Source organism: Seriola lalandi, unplaced genomic scaffold (assembly GCF_002814215.2).
Source record: "Seriola lalandi dorsalis isolate HSWRI2012SDOR001 ecotype SW California unplaced genomic scaffold, Sedor1 jcf7180002054569, whole genome shotgun sequence".
Classification (NCBI taxonomy): domain Eukaryota; kingdom Metazoa; phylum Chordata; class Actinopteri; order Carangiformes; family Carangidae; genus Seriola; species Seriola lalandi.
Window position 1 is genome coordinate 114,963 of NW_019525122.1, and position 14,894 is coordinate 129,856.

General features: G+C 41.4%; 1 protein-coding gene across 1 annotated transcript in view; it reads right to left on the reverse strand.

The window, feature by feature from the left end:
• The window catches only part of diaph1 (diaphanous related formin 1), a 93,956-nt gene that overhangs the window by 12,909 nt on the left and 66,153 nt on the right, over positions 1-14,894 (reverse strand). The window contains exons 18-25 of the mRNA XM_087176755.1: positions 6,783-6,881; positions 6,514-6,608; positions 5,381-5,482; positions 4,749-4,988; positions 3,975-4,104; positions 3,572-3,697; positions 3,242-3,405; positions 2,609-2,741 (exon numbers count right to left, since the gene is read on the reverse strand). Of these exons, the coding sequence (XP_087032881.1) occupies positions 2,609-2,741; positions 3,242-3,405; positions 3,572-3,697; positions 3,975-4,104; positions 4,749-4,988; positions 5,381-5,482; positions 6,514-6,608; positions 6,783-6,881 (1,089 nt within the window). The remainder of the gene's footprint in view (positions 1-2,608; positions 2,742-3,241; positions 3,406-3,571; positions 3,698-3,974; positions 4,105-4,748; positions 4,989-5,380; positions 5,483-6,513; positions 6,609-6,782; positions 6,882-14,894) is intronic.

Sequence of the window (14,894 nt, forward strand, 5' to 3'; positions counted from 1 at the left end):
AGGGGGGGGGAGGTGGTGGTGGTGGGGGGTGTGTTGTACACAAGCCCACGCAGGGCATGTACACAAGCGCATGCACCCACGCATGACGCATGCCTGACATCCACACAATCGCACTTGCACACAAACAGGCACGCACACACACACACACACACACACACACACACACACACACACACACACACAAAGAGGGAGGACAGCATCTTGTGTGGAGCAACAGCATCCCTAGTGGTTGTTCACACAATAAAAAATTAGGTCACAAATGGAGAAATTCACATAGAGAGGTGGGATAACAAGGATTGAAAAAAAAAAAACAGAGGAAAAAGTAAAGAGCAGGACAAAGATGGACAGTGTTCAAATGAGTTGAGGACAGATTTTCCATTTTCCTAATGTGTCATTATTGTGCCTCTCCTTCACAGTCACCTGGAGTGAGACATCAGGCTACCCAAGCTTATCCCATCTGATCCCCTCTCTCACCCTGTGCCTTTCTCCTCTCTTCCTCTAACCTCCTTTTCCAAGAGACAACAACACAGTCTAATCCCCAAGACAGCATCTGCTGCCCTACTCCCCTCCTTCTCTTACCCTCCCCCACACTACTCCCTCACTTGCTCTTTGAGTGGAGCACGAGCACTCCTAGTGGCAGTTCCCATACCAGCAACTGTATGGGTGTGTAAACCAGACATGCACACACCCTTTGCCACATGCATAAAAACACAGCCTCACACAATCTTTTACAGACAGTACTGACACCTAGCTGTAGAAATAAGGAATAGTTGGTTTCCAAGCAGCTTTGGCATATGTCCAATGTACGACAAGCAGGGATGGATTTTTCATTAAAGAGTATTTATCAGGTCAAATTAGAGCAAAGTTCTTACTTAAACCACAGATGGTGAATGTGGACTTTTGGGTGTGCCAGTCTGGTATGCTGAATCTCGAACTTCCATGTTTCACAAGAGTCTAACAATGTGAATAAAAGCACTTAATTCTCAAAAGATGAGATAATAATAATCTACAAAGACTCAAAGAAGGATAAGTTATTCACAACAACTATCATCACATGCTGAGCACATGTGAGGCTCCTCTGAATGAGCGTCTGTCTGTCTGGCTCACAGAGGAATGACAAGGCCACAAACTGCAAACACACACTGACCTTCCAGGGTTTAACCAACAACTGAGATATTATGTTTACACATTCAGAGAGTTCATGAGATAGTAAGGGTATGTGAGTAGAACAGTAGGTGATAGAAAGGAAAAAAGGGAACAGAGAAGACTGTCAGCGTGCGAAAGACTAGCTGCTGAAAACAACCATTGTGTAATAGCCATACAGTATGAGGGTTATAAACAAATGCAGAACAAAGACCAGGTGTGTGTATGCCGGATTTGTGTGTTGTTGAATTTAAATAGGGGGGTGTTGAATGACTCCGGGCAGGGGCAGTCAAATATGCCACCTGTATGTAAATGATCTTTAGCCCACTAATGCACATACACACACACATCTTTGAAGCACTATTATGTTCTGTTCATGCATGCCTCTAGAGACTGAACATGAAACCTGACTACTAGCTTTCTACCACAAAATGTCTACTCCATACTTTTAAGACCGAGACACAATATTCCAAGCAAAGTGCTGTTTCTTTAAGTGCCCTTTAAATGAACGACAGACACAGGGGGAGGGAAAGGAAAAAAAGAAGAGGGAGTGATGGAAGAAAAGTAAGGAGAGGAGAGCAGAAGCCAGCTGGAACATGGAGCACTAGGAGAAAGGCCAGAAAGAGAAAGAGTTTTTCTAAAAGAGGTTCGCAAAACAGACACGCACACACACACACACACACACACACACACACACTCACACACACAGACACACTTTGGCCAACACAATTTTTCTCTAACACAAAGGCAAAGCAAAACAGACACATTCACAAGAAAGAGACAGTAATTTTGTCACACACATACACACACAAATACACAGAGTGCACTGAGGCTGTAGCAAATTTTGACTGTGGAGTCCCAGGAGAACCCGACTAGAGCCAAAGAGAGGAGGAATGTACTGAAACTAGGTCACAGTCTCAGAGAGGGGGGAAAAAAGTGCCTGAGCATAAATGTGTGTCTACAAGGCAAGATTTGGGTTTTAACTCTATGTATACGGGGATGAGAATGTTTGAATTTCTGTGTGTTACATAGGACAATATACTGCTAGCATTTTTCAGAGTAAAACAGCATCTCATAGAGGGGAGGAAACATGTTTTTGGTGATAAAGAGATTTAGGCTTCCTTTGAGTTCTCTTTTATAGAAGCAAATCCCCTTTTCACCAGAGGGGTGGAGAGTTCCTTGTATACATCCTCCTTGCCCTCACTTTCTGTGGCGCTTTGTTGATACTTGCTTACTTCAAAACACGGGTCATCAACATTAGATTAACTCTGGTCTGCAAATACTGATGGGTTGCTCTTTCACACACACATATACACAAAGACACACACACAAATATTCCACAGAACTGTGGACTCTGACTGCCCCCAACTGGAATCTGAGGGAAATACAAAGTGAAAGATGTGGAGTGTGTTCCTCTCTCTTTCAGTCACATGCAGGTAAACAGATATGATCCAGCAATTGTGACCTGCGTTGATGTCAAGGAGCTGGTTCCTCTTGAGTTTCTCCTCCTTCTCCTTCTCTGCTTTTTCCTTCGCCAGCTTGGCCCTCTTGATCTTCTCTTCAGTTTCCTTCCTCTTCTGATTCTCCTTCACTGCTTGCTGGTGAGGCGAGTAAGAGAGAAGGAGAAAACATTAGTTGGTGTGGGGGCAAATATAGTGTTAGTGTGGATAACTAATATTAAGTTGAAAGTGACTCTTTGAACACAAATTCAGACAGATGTAAGACGGATCTGTTGGATGTCTTTGTATGTAAACAAAACTTCAAAACCAGTGCATGGTGGTTATCAACGATAACTGGTAAAACAAGTTACTTCCTGCAGGAACCCTCCCAAATGGCACATTTAAACCTGATGTATAAACTCATAATATAATGGAGTCTCTCTCTCTCTCATTATTATGTCAATACATAATACTGGTTTGACATTTGTCTTTCATCTTTCATCTACCAATTTTTTTCTAACTCCTGTGTATGTCTTTGTGCTGTATGCGTAACATTGTTTTTTGAGGGTGGTCAGGAAAGACTGAAAACCACACCACTCCTCTTTTTGAATAATATCAGACATGAGTTTGTTCATTCACATGCATAAACAGTCACACACCTGGAACATGTTTTTAAAGGTGTTGAGGTCCCCGAAGAATTCCTCTACAGAAATTTTTTTCGGGTCAAAGACAAAATAGTCTCCAAGGTCAGTATATTGCTTCTCCATATTCTTATGCATAAGATCCAGCTTCTCATACTGCTCATGGGCACTGATCACAAAACTGTGGAGACTTGGTGTTAAGGAACATAGAAACAAAATCTCTGTATCTTAACAAGACATAAAAATGATAAGCTATGAGAAAGTCTATGAATTGAATCTTTATACAAACATACTCTTTCCAGCAACTGCTGAACAATTGTATTAAATAGGTAACTGAATAAGAGGATATGGACATCTTCTCTGCAAACAGGTCCTTGTCATTTTGTGGAGGAGGGAAGGTTTCCAGATCCTTCTCAAGGTTCTTGATCTGACGGCCCATCAGCTCTAGGTTCTTCTGAATTGTCTCTGCAGAAACTGCGGGGGGCATGAGGGAAACATTGACGATATTGAGCGCCTTCATACTTTGCATCCACCCACATACATAACTTATACATACATAACTTAGAATATGTGCTTTTTTTCATATGACTAAAAGTGTTGCTGTGAATAAGGGAAGGGCATATCAGTATGCAATGCCACCAGCTGACGCAGAGGGAGCATGTTGTATCAACAAGAGTGTAAAGAGTGATCATAAGGTATGATGCTCTGTTGGGAAAGAAATGTATACAGGTCAGTTAGACGTCCCGTGTACCTCTGCTGGCCTTTTCCACATGGATGAGCTCATCTGGAAAGCTCATAATCTCAGGATACTGCTCCTGGCACACATCAGCCAGGAAATGGAGAAGTGTCTGCTTCAGATCAGCTGATTTGGTGTCACGCAGCTGATTGGAAGAAGAACTGATTAAAAAAGGGTAGACTGAAAAGGTAATTATTCGCAAGTTATTCAATGTCTGCATGTGATGTTAGTGTTTCACACTTAGTGGAAATGGACATGTGAGTAAGATTGTAGGTTTCCAAAATTCCAGCATTTATGCACTTTTGTCTGTGTGTCCATATTGCCTATTCTACATTATAGAATAAGATGAAAAAAGATTAGAATAAATACATTATAGATATAACTGCTGTTGCACTAACTTTGTGTAGTATTAACTGTATTGATGAAGAAATTGTGGGAGCATCAGTACATGTGTATATCTGTGTTACATATACACTACATACAGAACCTAAAGCTAATATTGAACAGGCATAGGGCATTTCTGTAGACCTCCTCTTGTCAATCAACTATCATGGAAGAACATGGCATGGGAACAGATTCTGTTTTTGTTGAATATGAGAATCAGATACAAATTATTGAAAAGGTGAAAGCTTTACTCTTTTGGGGACCATTTCACATTATGTATTGTATGTCAGCATATCCACACTTGACCTCCAAGAAGTACTCAGCATGTAATACTAAATGCTGTTCTAGCGAAATCATTCTGTTTGTTTGTGTATGCGTGTAGTATGTCTACGCCTAATACCATACCTTGCACAGGTATGATACGGAGAAGCCGAATGCTTTTCCATTGCGAGAACCAGAGTTCATGAAGTTCCCAACAAGAAGGATGATCTGCAGCAGCTTGGAGAAGGTCTCGCTTTGCCTGAGCTCCTCGCAGGCTGCTGTCACAGAAACCACATCTGGCTTAATGTTGTTGAGCTGCTCCTCAAACTGCAGCTTGAACAGGATGGCCTGAAGCCGTGGCATCAGTCGCTTCACGCTGGACATCTGGAGAGAGAAAAGAGGGTGAGGGATTTGACATCCATTCCTGGTATGTTTGTTGCCACATAGATTGTGTGTGTGTCAGTGAGTGTGTGTGAGTGAAGGGGATTTCATCCATTACTCACATCTTCCACAGTTGAACAATGGAGTCTTTGTTTAACAGCATGAGGATTTTCTATGTCTAATATCTTGACAATTGTATAACTCTATCTCACCATTTCAACATTTTCTATGCCTCATTAGCCATCACACTGATTTCCCTGCTATATTTGTGGTTAAGTCATGTCCAAGTCAGCAGGGAATGAAAACTATATCTATTAAAAAAACAACAAATAAAGAAGAATTGTTCGTCTGTTTGTGCGTGTTTTTTTTTTCATTTTGTGTGTGTCAGTTCTCACCACTACTCCAAACTGTTCGGCCTCAGCCAAGTCATCATATTCATCCTTCATCTCTCCCAGGACACTCAGTTGCTCTGGTGCTGGCAGTTGTTTGACCAGGTTCTAAAAGAGAGAATATACATGACTAACAGGATATGGAGACACTTATGTTTGTGCCACTTATATGTGTCACAAACTACTCCTTGAACAAGACACTGGTCTACACAAAATACAAAGACAGACAGATTGACCCTTGAAAGAAAACTTCTCTTGGTTACTGAGCAGCAACCTTGAAGTTGGCAGAGATTCAATGTCTTGCTGAAGGACACATGAAAAGGCAGGAGAATACTTGTTGGGCACTTAGCTCCCTGTAAATTGGTATATTGGTAGGAGTATTTGGCTGCTACAGGGCTCCAGTCAGACAGCACAGAATAAACAGTGGATATAAGACATTTACTTATCAACTTTTAGAGTGTTGGTTATATACATTACATAGTGGTATAGTATTTGGAACAAACACAAATAAACAAATACATCAATAAACGACTGTGTACTTTGGAATATTAACAACCAATATAACTAAATGCATTCAAAGGGCGTAGAAGTGAAATTATATCTCCTCCCTTATACAACAGTAATCAATTACCTATCTCCATTACGACTACATTAGCACCAAGCAATTAAATCCTGTTATCTATATACACACAATGATATGATGAGCTACCTGCAATAGCCACTTTCCTAAACTCCACAGCAATGCAGGCTCATGAGCCGGTTAATTATAATGTTGAAATAAACTTTTTGTGCATTAACAATGATAACATAGAATCAACTACATAATGTAATGAAAGAAATACAATGGGACAAGCTAATTATTTCTGCTGCCTTGGTGATGAAGCAGAATGGAGAAAAAAAAACTATGTTAAGTGCCACTCTCTCATAACCACAATAACATCCCTGAACCTTGAGGATTCTCAACAATACTATAAGCTCAATACACTGTCCTCCTTCTCATTATTTTCACATTTTATTCCACAAATAAATATATATATATAATATATATAAATAAAACTGATCCACTCTTTAAGGCAACATGGAGAAATATCATGAGGAAACTTTGTGTACAGACACCAAGGCATATCTGAGCTCAGTACCTGAGCCATGGATTCCGATAGGATCTTCTCATTGACCTCCAGGATGGCATTCTTGATCTCTTCATAAGGGAGACGGAATGATCCCAGGAAAATTGCTGCATGAGCAAACACAATTGACAGCACTTAGTAAAGTTCAATTGGGATTCAGTTGGACATGCTTTATTGCTGACATTTCAATTAAGGAGTTCACTAAATGCACTTGAAGAGCCAAGCCATTGGTATGGGGGTATCAAGGTTTCAAACATGTAAACTTCTGCTAGTGGACTTACAGAGGTTCTGTGAAGTCTTGGAGTCAAGAATCTTCAGCTCCTTCACCTTCTTCTTCTGCGGCTGCTTCTTGTCATCTCCTCCATCCTGCTCCTTTTTGGCTGGAGAGGTAGACAAAGAAATTGGGAGGGGGATGGTAATATACAGAGAAGGACAGAAGAAAGAGGAGACTTTGTTAGAGATCACACTTCTTGGTAACGTTCTTAATGCAAGATGACTAGTACTGCTGGATATGAATAGAAATAATGTTGGAAAGAAGGCCAGTAGTGAAATCAGTGGGTTCTGTAAAACAGAAGTAGATTAGAGGGGTAGACAGAGGGCCTATATGATGGCTATAAAAACCGACAGACTTGCCATGGCCTTCACTTTTTTCACTCTCTCCTAACTGTATGGTGTCATGGAGGTGTTAGGTTTATTGTATCAGTGACCTGGGGTAAGACTGAGCTACTATGAAATGGCTATAACACTGGGGGAAAGATGTCCCTGGTGCGTGTAGGTCTGGTAAATATGATCGGACATTTGTTAGCTGAAGGCTTTTAAAGTTTGCTGTCAGCTTACACACATGTATGTATGTGTATACAGTAAATTCTATTGTGTGCGCGCACACACGCACGCACGCACGCACGCACGCACACACACACACACACACACACACACACACACACACACACACACTTGACAGAAACACTTCACATTAACTTGCTCTGACAAGGTCAGGATTGTGACTGTAAGGATGTGTCAGTGTGTGGGGGTGAATGTGCACTAGATGAGAATTGGGAGTGAAAGGTGAACAAGCACATGGGTTTGACCACATAACAGCCCACTGTACAGAGGCACATCAGACCTAAGGTCAGCTGAGAACTGGATGTCACAGTTGCTCACTTGCTTTAGCCAATATTATCCAACCACTCTTACTCAATTTAACATCCATCTGAAAATGAAGCACAAATAATGTATGTCATGCTTAGCGCTAAAATCATTAGTAGATCAACAATGACATCAATAACAACAACATTTATAAATTAACCATTTAGTTACAAGGTATGTATACCAAACATTTTCTGGTTATAGCTTCTGAAATGTGAGGAGTTTCTTTTGTTTCTATTATAAATGAAATGCCTTTTCAGGTGTGGATCAAAGTAATTTTGAGAGACTGGGGTAAAGCCCTAGGAATATGTCTCAGTCTAAAAACCACAGCTATACCTGTCCACAAAGTTTTAAAAATCCTATAGGAAACAAACCATTTCTCATCCCTTTGCACAATGTCTGTATGGCAAAAAGTACAATAAACACTGGAGCATGTTCATCTCTCCTGCATACCTCTGTTCCTCTTTCTCTTTAGGTTTTTCTTAATCTCTATGCAAGACTTTTTCTTTGCTTGTCTCTCTGCGGCCTTGTCCTTGTGTTATCTTTGTAAAAACCAGACAGGAACAGGAAACAAGAATTACTGTCTGGAAAAAAGCCAGCAACAATGCTGGTACAGCATCTAAAGTATGAGTATGCGGAGTCTCTTTGTCACTTTCTGTCTGAAACACACAGACAAACAATATGAATCAAAATAGGCCCTGCGTGCTGAGCGGCCCACCTGTTTCCACTGCCTTCCACTGACCTCATGTAATGACATCAGACACTACAATTAAGTGGCTATATGACCTGAAACTGCTGTTACCACTATAAAATAATGACGACAGACTTACTTTAACTTACTAAATTTAACAGTGTTACTAATGTCTGCTGTCCATCCTTACTGTCCACGAGATTCACCCCCAGCTCTTTGTATTTATGGCCTTTTTTTTTTATTTGTCAGTCATTCAACCATCTTTTCCCACAATCCATCCACACTCAACTGCAGTTTGTTAGATTAGTGCGAAATAGTCTCAACACTAAGTATTCTCCAAGCAGTCACAGAGACAGCAACTGCAGCATAACATCTCATTCATCCATCTGTCCATCCTTTCATATGTCCAGTCAAACAGTGTTTTGTCTTGATGTGAGAGGCCAATCAGTCTGACAGTCTGTTCTCTACAGTCTAGGCCTCTTAATGAGCTCCTCATCTCTCCATTTAGCCATTCATTTAGAACACACACGTACACACAAAACGGTCAGTCAGTGGACTGTGGCCTCAATAAGTCCCATTGTTTCACTCAGTGTCAGCCTCAGCTTTATGAAACTCCCCTCTCAGAATCAACCATCACTTGTGTCTAAAGTCTGACTTCAACTTAACTACAGGTTGACTCAAACTTTAGAGAAAACTGACCTGTTTGAACTCTGTACTTCTACCGTTTGCATATAATTACTGTTATATCAGTGTAATCAGCCATGTGTATCACTACCATGAATCAATAATCCTATTGTGTGCTCAACGCTCCAGCCATAGTCCCTGCTGAGAGCAGGAAACCATAGCAGGAAGTCAACCATTACACACACACAGGATAGGAAACTCCATCAGGACATCTGAGAGGAAACAACATAAATATCTTCGCACAAACACATAAACACAGCTAAAGGTTAGGAAAAAGACTCAAAGGAAGTGACTTGCATCCACAAATAAACATCTCAAGACAGAGACACAAAGAGACTGTGATAATGACATAAAATAATTCACTTCTTGAAGATAGTGTCATCTAGATAATAAGGGAACCTCTAATACCTCTAAAGATAATAGTGAAAGAAATAAATACATCTAAGACTAACTATAGTAATATCAGTAAAAGCTTAAACCCCTTAACACCCTGGATACACAAACAGATACGCACATGGAGACTTGTACAATGACAGATACTTGCTACAGTGCAGATGAATACTTTATCTGGATAGTATATAATCTGAACAAATGACAATCCAGTAAGACTGGGACTTAGTGACCTAGTGCCGGCATCATGTCACTAGGTCAGTGCGAGTGCGTGTGTGTACCTCAGAGAGATGGAGAACTGGTGAGGGAGCATGTGTGTTCGTGTGTGTGTACATCCGTCCTATAATAGCTACAGAGCCAGCTGCGCTCCAGCCAATGGGATCAGGCTTAGCTATGTTGACATCATGGCTGATTCATAAAATGGGGTCTGGTGTTCAGATTGTAAAATGGCTGCTCCGTGGTTTCCACATGCACAGCCAGCTTATTCCATTTATGAGCCGATGGCACCTCTAGTGGTGGCCATGGCGCATTGCACCATGTTAAACTTAGTCATTGCTGGGGAGGATAGGAGATGACAGAGGCAGAACACATGTGAATAGACACACACCGACACACACACACACAAATAATACTCAAGCACATACGAACACACTTTTGGAGTGCTGACATCTTAACATCCACATGTTTTATTGTCCCAGCTGCCTTTTTATACCATCGCACAAAGAAGGATCCTTTTCTGGGAACAAATCACTACCATCCATTGCACACACACACACACACACACACACACACACACACACACACACACACACACACACACACACACATCTTTTCCTGGAACACCTCCCCCTCATCTCCCCAACAGCTGCCTGGCACTGAGAGATGATAAAAAAGGGGGGGCTGTGTCTGTGTGTGCCTTTACACGCAAACATACGTGTGTGTGTCATGAAAGAAAAACAAAATTCTTCCATTTCTGACTTCTGTTTCTAATTAAGAGGAGGAGGGGAAAAAAAGGGAAGTGAAAGAGAAAGAAAAGGAGAGAGATGGAGGGGGAGAGGAGGCGAAGGAGGGGTACACAGAATCATGAGGAGCCAAGTCATGCAGAGGTCTCTGTCAATATGTAACTAAGTGTATGTGTGTGTGTGTGTGTGTGTGTGTGTGTGTGTGTGTGTCTGTCTGCACAAAGAGGAGTCTGTTTATCAGTCAGCAGACCTGAGTGTATCCTTCACCCCCCTCCCTCACTCCTACTCCCTTCCTCTCTTGTTCCCTCAGTCCTTAAAAGGAGAAAATGTGTGGTGGGGAAGGTGATGCGTAGCCAGGCTTGGAGAAAGAATAGAAAAAAGAAAAAGACAGATGGAAAGAAAGAAAGAAAGAAGAACAAGATAGTTAGGAACACAAAGGTAGAGACAAACAAATAGAGGAAAAAATGTATGGTACATGTTCATCCCTGACAACTCTAAACTATGGCCTCAACTCAAAAAATAGTTTCAGTCCTCTCTCAGAGGGGACATCCTCTTCTCTTTTCTATCGCTTTTTTACTCTTTTCATGCGGTCTATTCATCCTGTCATCACCACTCCCTGCTTGTGGAACGCTACAGTTTATTTTTAACCCACTAAAAGCTTTCAGATGATGAACTCTATTGTATATCTGTGGCGCCGAGAGTGCTTTTCATGGGCCCTCTGGTGGCAAGATAGGAGAAAAACATAATATTAACTTTATATAACTTCAAACTAACTTTTTTTCCATTCAGCATTCCAGGGCTGGAGATTGTCTAAACTGGAACAGAGGAGAGGGTTTATAGTTTCAACATCAATATCTGTGGGGTGAGCAGTTCTTTGGAAAAAGTTGCTGAGGTTGCTCAAGAGAGAGAACCACACAGAGACACAAACAAATCTTGTGCCAACTTTTAACATCAACAAAGACTAAACACATTTCAGGGAAACTTAATAAGAATTTCTTATGTTTTTGGTGTTAGAAAGTTTACTTTAAGAAAGCTTAAGTATTGCTACTAAAAAGGGAATGAGACAAAGAGGAAAAAGAAAGGGAGGGGGGCATGAAGTTCTTTGTCTAAAGTAAACAGAAGGCCAAAACTGTGTCAGACAGAAGGACAGCTGTAGCCTTGGTCCCTTTAAACTTTAAATGTCCAACATTCTGTCACTCTCAAAATGAGAATGTGTGTGTGTGTGTGTGTTACAATGTACGTGTGTTTGACAGAAGAAGAATAAGGGGGTTTCCACGGTAACCTCGGGTCTGAAAGAGCCCCTTCATCCTGTTTTTCACTATGAAAGGAAACGAGGAGAAAAGATTCCTGACTGTGTGTATGCGTGTGAGTGTGAGTGTGTGTGTGATTGTGTGAAAAGGACCAGATGGCAGGGTGGGGCAGTGAGGAGGGGGGACGGGGGCAGGATGTGGGAGGGCCAGGATGCAGGGGGAGGATGTATGGGCGGGGCTAGAATGTGCTCCCTTGCGCTCCCCTGGTGTATGAATAGTGTAACTGCAGCTGAAATTATCTGAACTGATTAAGTTAGATATTATCACACTACATTCGCTTTAGAAGCAAAAAAAAAGAAAATAAAAAAATACCCACAGCCAATATTTAAACCTAAAATATTGAGAAAATCTGAATTATTAAACTTTGCTTTCATTTAACAGATTTAAGACTTAAGAGCACCATGCCTCTTAATTTTTGTTTTTCATTATAAGTTTCAAAAATATATTTTTTTCAGTTTCTTGCCTGTTGGGATACATTTGAACCACTGTTCAAAACATAATTTTCTCATGCAATGGTCTTACATGACAGACAATTACAAATATAAAATCCTTTGTACATTATATTAAATTTAAAACGAACAGCAAATAAATCTGGGTCTTTGTCACAAATGTTGGCAACACGGCATCTTGCATCATCCAGGCCCAATCAGACAATTCTAGTAAATCAATTAAAGGTATATTTGAGAATTTAACTTATTAAGTATTAATCCATGTATTAAATGCCCAGACAGTTAATTTCAGAGTGAGAGGATACTGCAAACTGGTATTAAGTATACAGAAGTTGTCTGTCATCCCAATATGACCGAAATAATAAAATGTCAGAACACCAGAAGAACTCTATACTAAAAAGCACTGTAGTGTACTGTAGTCTAGACAGTAAATGGGTTTTTATTGAAATGTATTGGCTACAGGAGACACAAAGTGTGGGTGCTTCAGTGAGGGTTACTGTTTATGCATGGAGTCACAGTGCCCTCCACTGGTGGAAGCGGTGTACTGCTGCTAGATGGTGTAAGACGGGCAGAACTCTACACCTGGATACACAGTTTATTACCTTCACACCCCGTCTCATTCACCATTCAAGTTGTGTGTGAGTGTGTACGAGAGAGAGAGAGAGAGAGAGAGAGAGAGAAAGAGAGAGAGAGAGAGAGAGAGAAAATAGTGAATAAAAGCTGAAATAAAGAATATACTGCTTGTGAGTGTGTGTATGTGACAGTTTAGGGGGTACAAAAGGGGGGCACAGAGCCGCAAAGAGTGTGCAGAAGTGTTTGAAGGGGAATTAAGGGACAGAGGTTTGGAAACAGTGGGTCTGTGTGTGTGAGTGTTGTTCTCTCAGGGCCATTCTGACCTCCCTCTGCTCTTCTGGCCATGAAGGTCTTCAGCAATGACGCACACACAGCACGTACCGGCATCACTGATGAGACACACACACACACGGAGTATGCTGCCTGCATTGCTGATAAGGTGCACTACAGTCGACACACCGACACAGCACTACCTTGAACTCGAATTCGCACTTGCTGAAACCACACAAACAGCCCATAAATCCCCATAGCAAATAACAGAGGACACAGACAGACCTCCCCACACACACACACACACACACACACACACTCAGAGAGAGGTGAGCTGCTATGGTGTGCTTATTAAATCAGTCCTATATCAGCCAGTCTCCTTGGGACAGCAGTAAAGATTTACTACAGCAATTACACTGGCTAATTACAAGGAGGAGAGACAGAGGGAGTGAGGGAGAGCTGGAGAGTGTAAAGGAGAGAAGGAAATCAAATCAAAAGTAGCAAGAGCAAATATAGGCGCAAAAACTGAGCCAATAAGAGAGCAAATAAAAGGGAGAGAGATAGAAAGAAGTTAGTTTAAAGGACAAAGATGACGAGGATGTGACCTTGAGACAGACACAACACCTGAGCCTTAAATGATGTACATGGAGACAACACAAAAACACAAAGGTTCAGTGTTCAACTCACAAACTAGCTGTGTGTGTGTGTGTCTGTGGGTGTGTGTGTGTGTGTGTGTGTGTGTGTGTGTGTGTGTGTGTGTGTGTGTGTGTGTGTATGACTGACTAACTGAGTGACTCACTGAGTATGTAAGTAGTTTTCCTGTGGTACTCTGGTAGTCTGTGTGGTGCTTTGGTGTTTGTTATTCACAGTGTGAATGTCCTTGATGCTGCACTGGCCTTCACAGCACAATGCTCCCTCTACGGGGAGGAGAGTGAATTACATCATTAAGCAGGCTTGCTCACTGTTATGAGTGGTATCAATCAACCTTGATCCTTGTTCCTTTGCTGTAAAAGGCATGCGGTGACATTTGCAGCCAATTAACATACTTCATGTAAGTCTTCTTACAGATCTGTGAAGGTCTGACAACCTGAAGGTCTTATATTGAATATATTGAATATAACCTATAAGAGTGGCAATTAACAGCCGCTAATAACTTCATACTTAACTGATTCCCTTAAGGGAATACACTTTTCACTTCCACCTTACCTTTAATAAACAGTGGGAGTTCAAATTTTAATACAAGTTTTGGAGTTAGTATGGATTCAAGGTCTTGCTCATGGACTTCATCTTGTCAGCTGCTTGGACTCAGGTCGTGCAGTTGAATGTTAGTGTCTCTCTATACAATGCCAGCTGCCTGCCAAATGCAGTGACTTTTCCCTGGAAGTCAAGTCTGCTGTCCATCCTGACCCCTTCTATGACGTGTGCACAACCATGCAAAAAGTCTCATTTACATGAGCCCAGAGGTAGAAATGAAAACTTATAAATTGGGTTTCTATCTCAATTAAAAAGTTAGATGAACTGTAACACACATGCACCCCATGAGGCACATTTTGCCCTGGGCAAAAAGGATTAGGTGAAGCTCTTCTGTCAGCCCTCAAATATTCATTATTACCTTATAGAAAGATAGCAGACAGAGAGCGAGTGGACGCAAGAAGGAGCAAGAAAAAGAGAGAGTGCAAAAAGAGAGCATGAGTAAGAAATAGAGAGGCACTTTATGAATACAAGCAGTTCTGACTTATGCAAAGCAACATAGATGAAAGGAGGACTGAGAAAAATGGAGGTCTACACGGTGTCATGCCATGGAGGACAGTTAAAAGCTAGTCGCAGGGCTGGAGCACACATTCATCCTCTGTTAATCCCTGAGCTTCTGTCCTCTCGTCTCCAACCATCCATCCCTTCACTCGTCTTTATCTCTGCT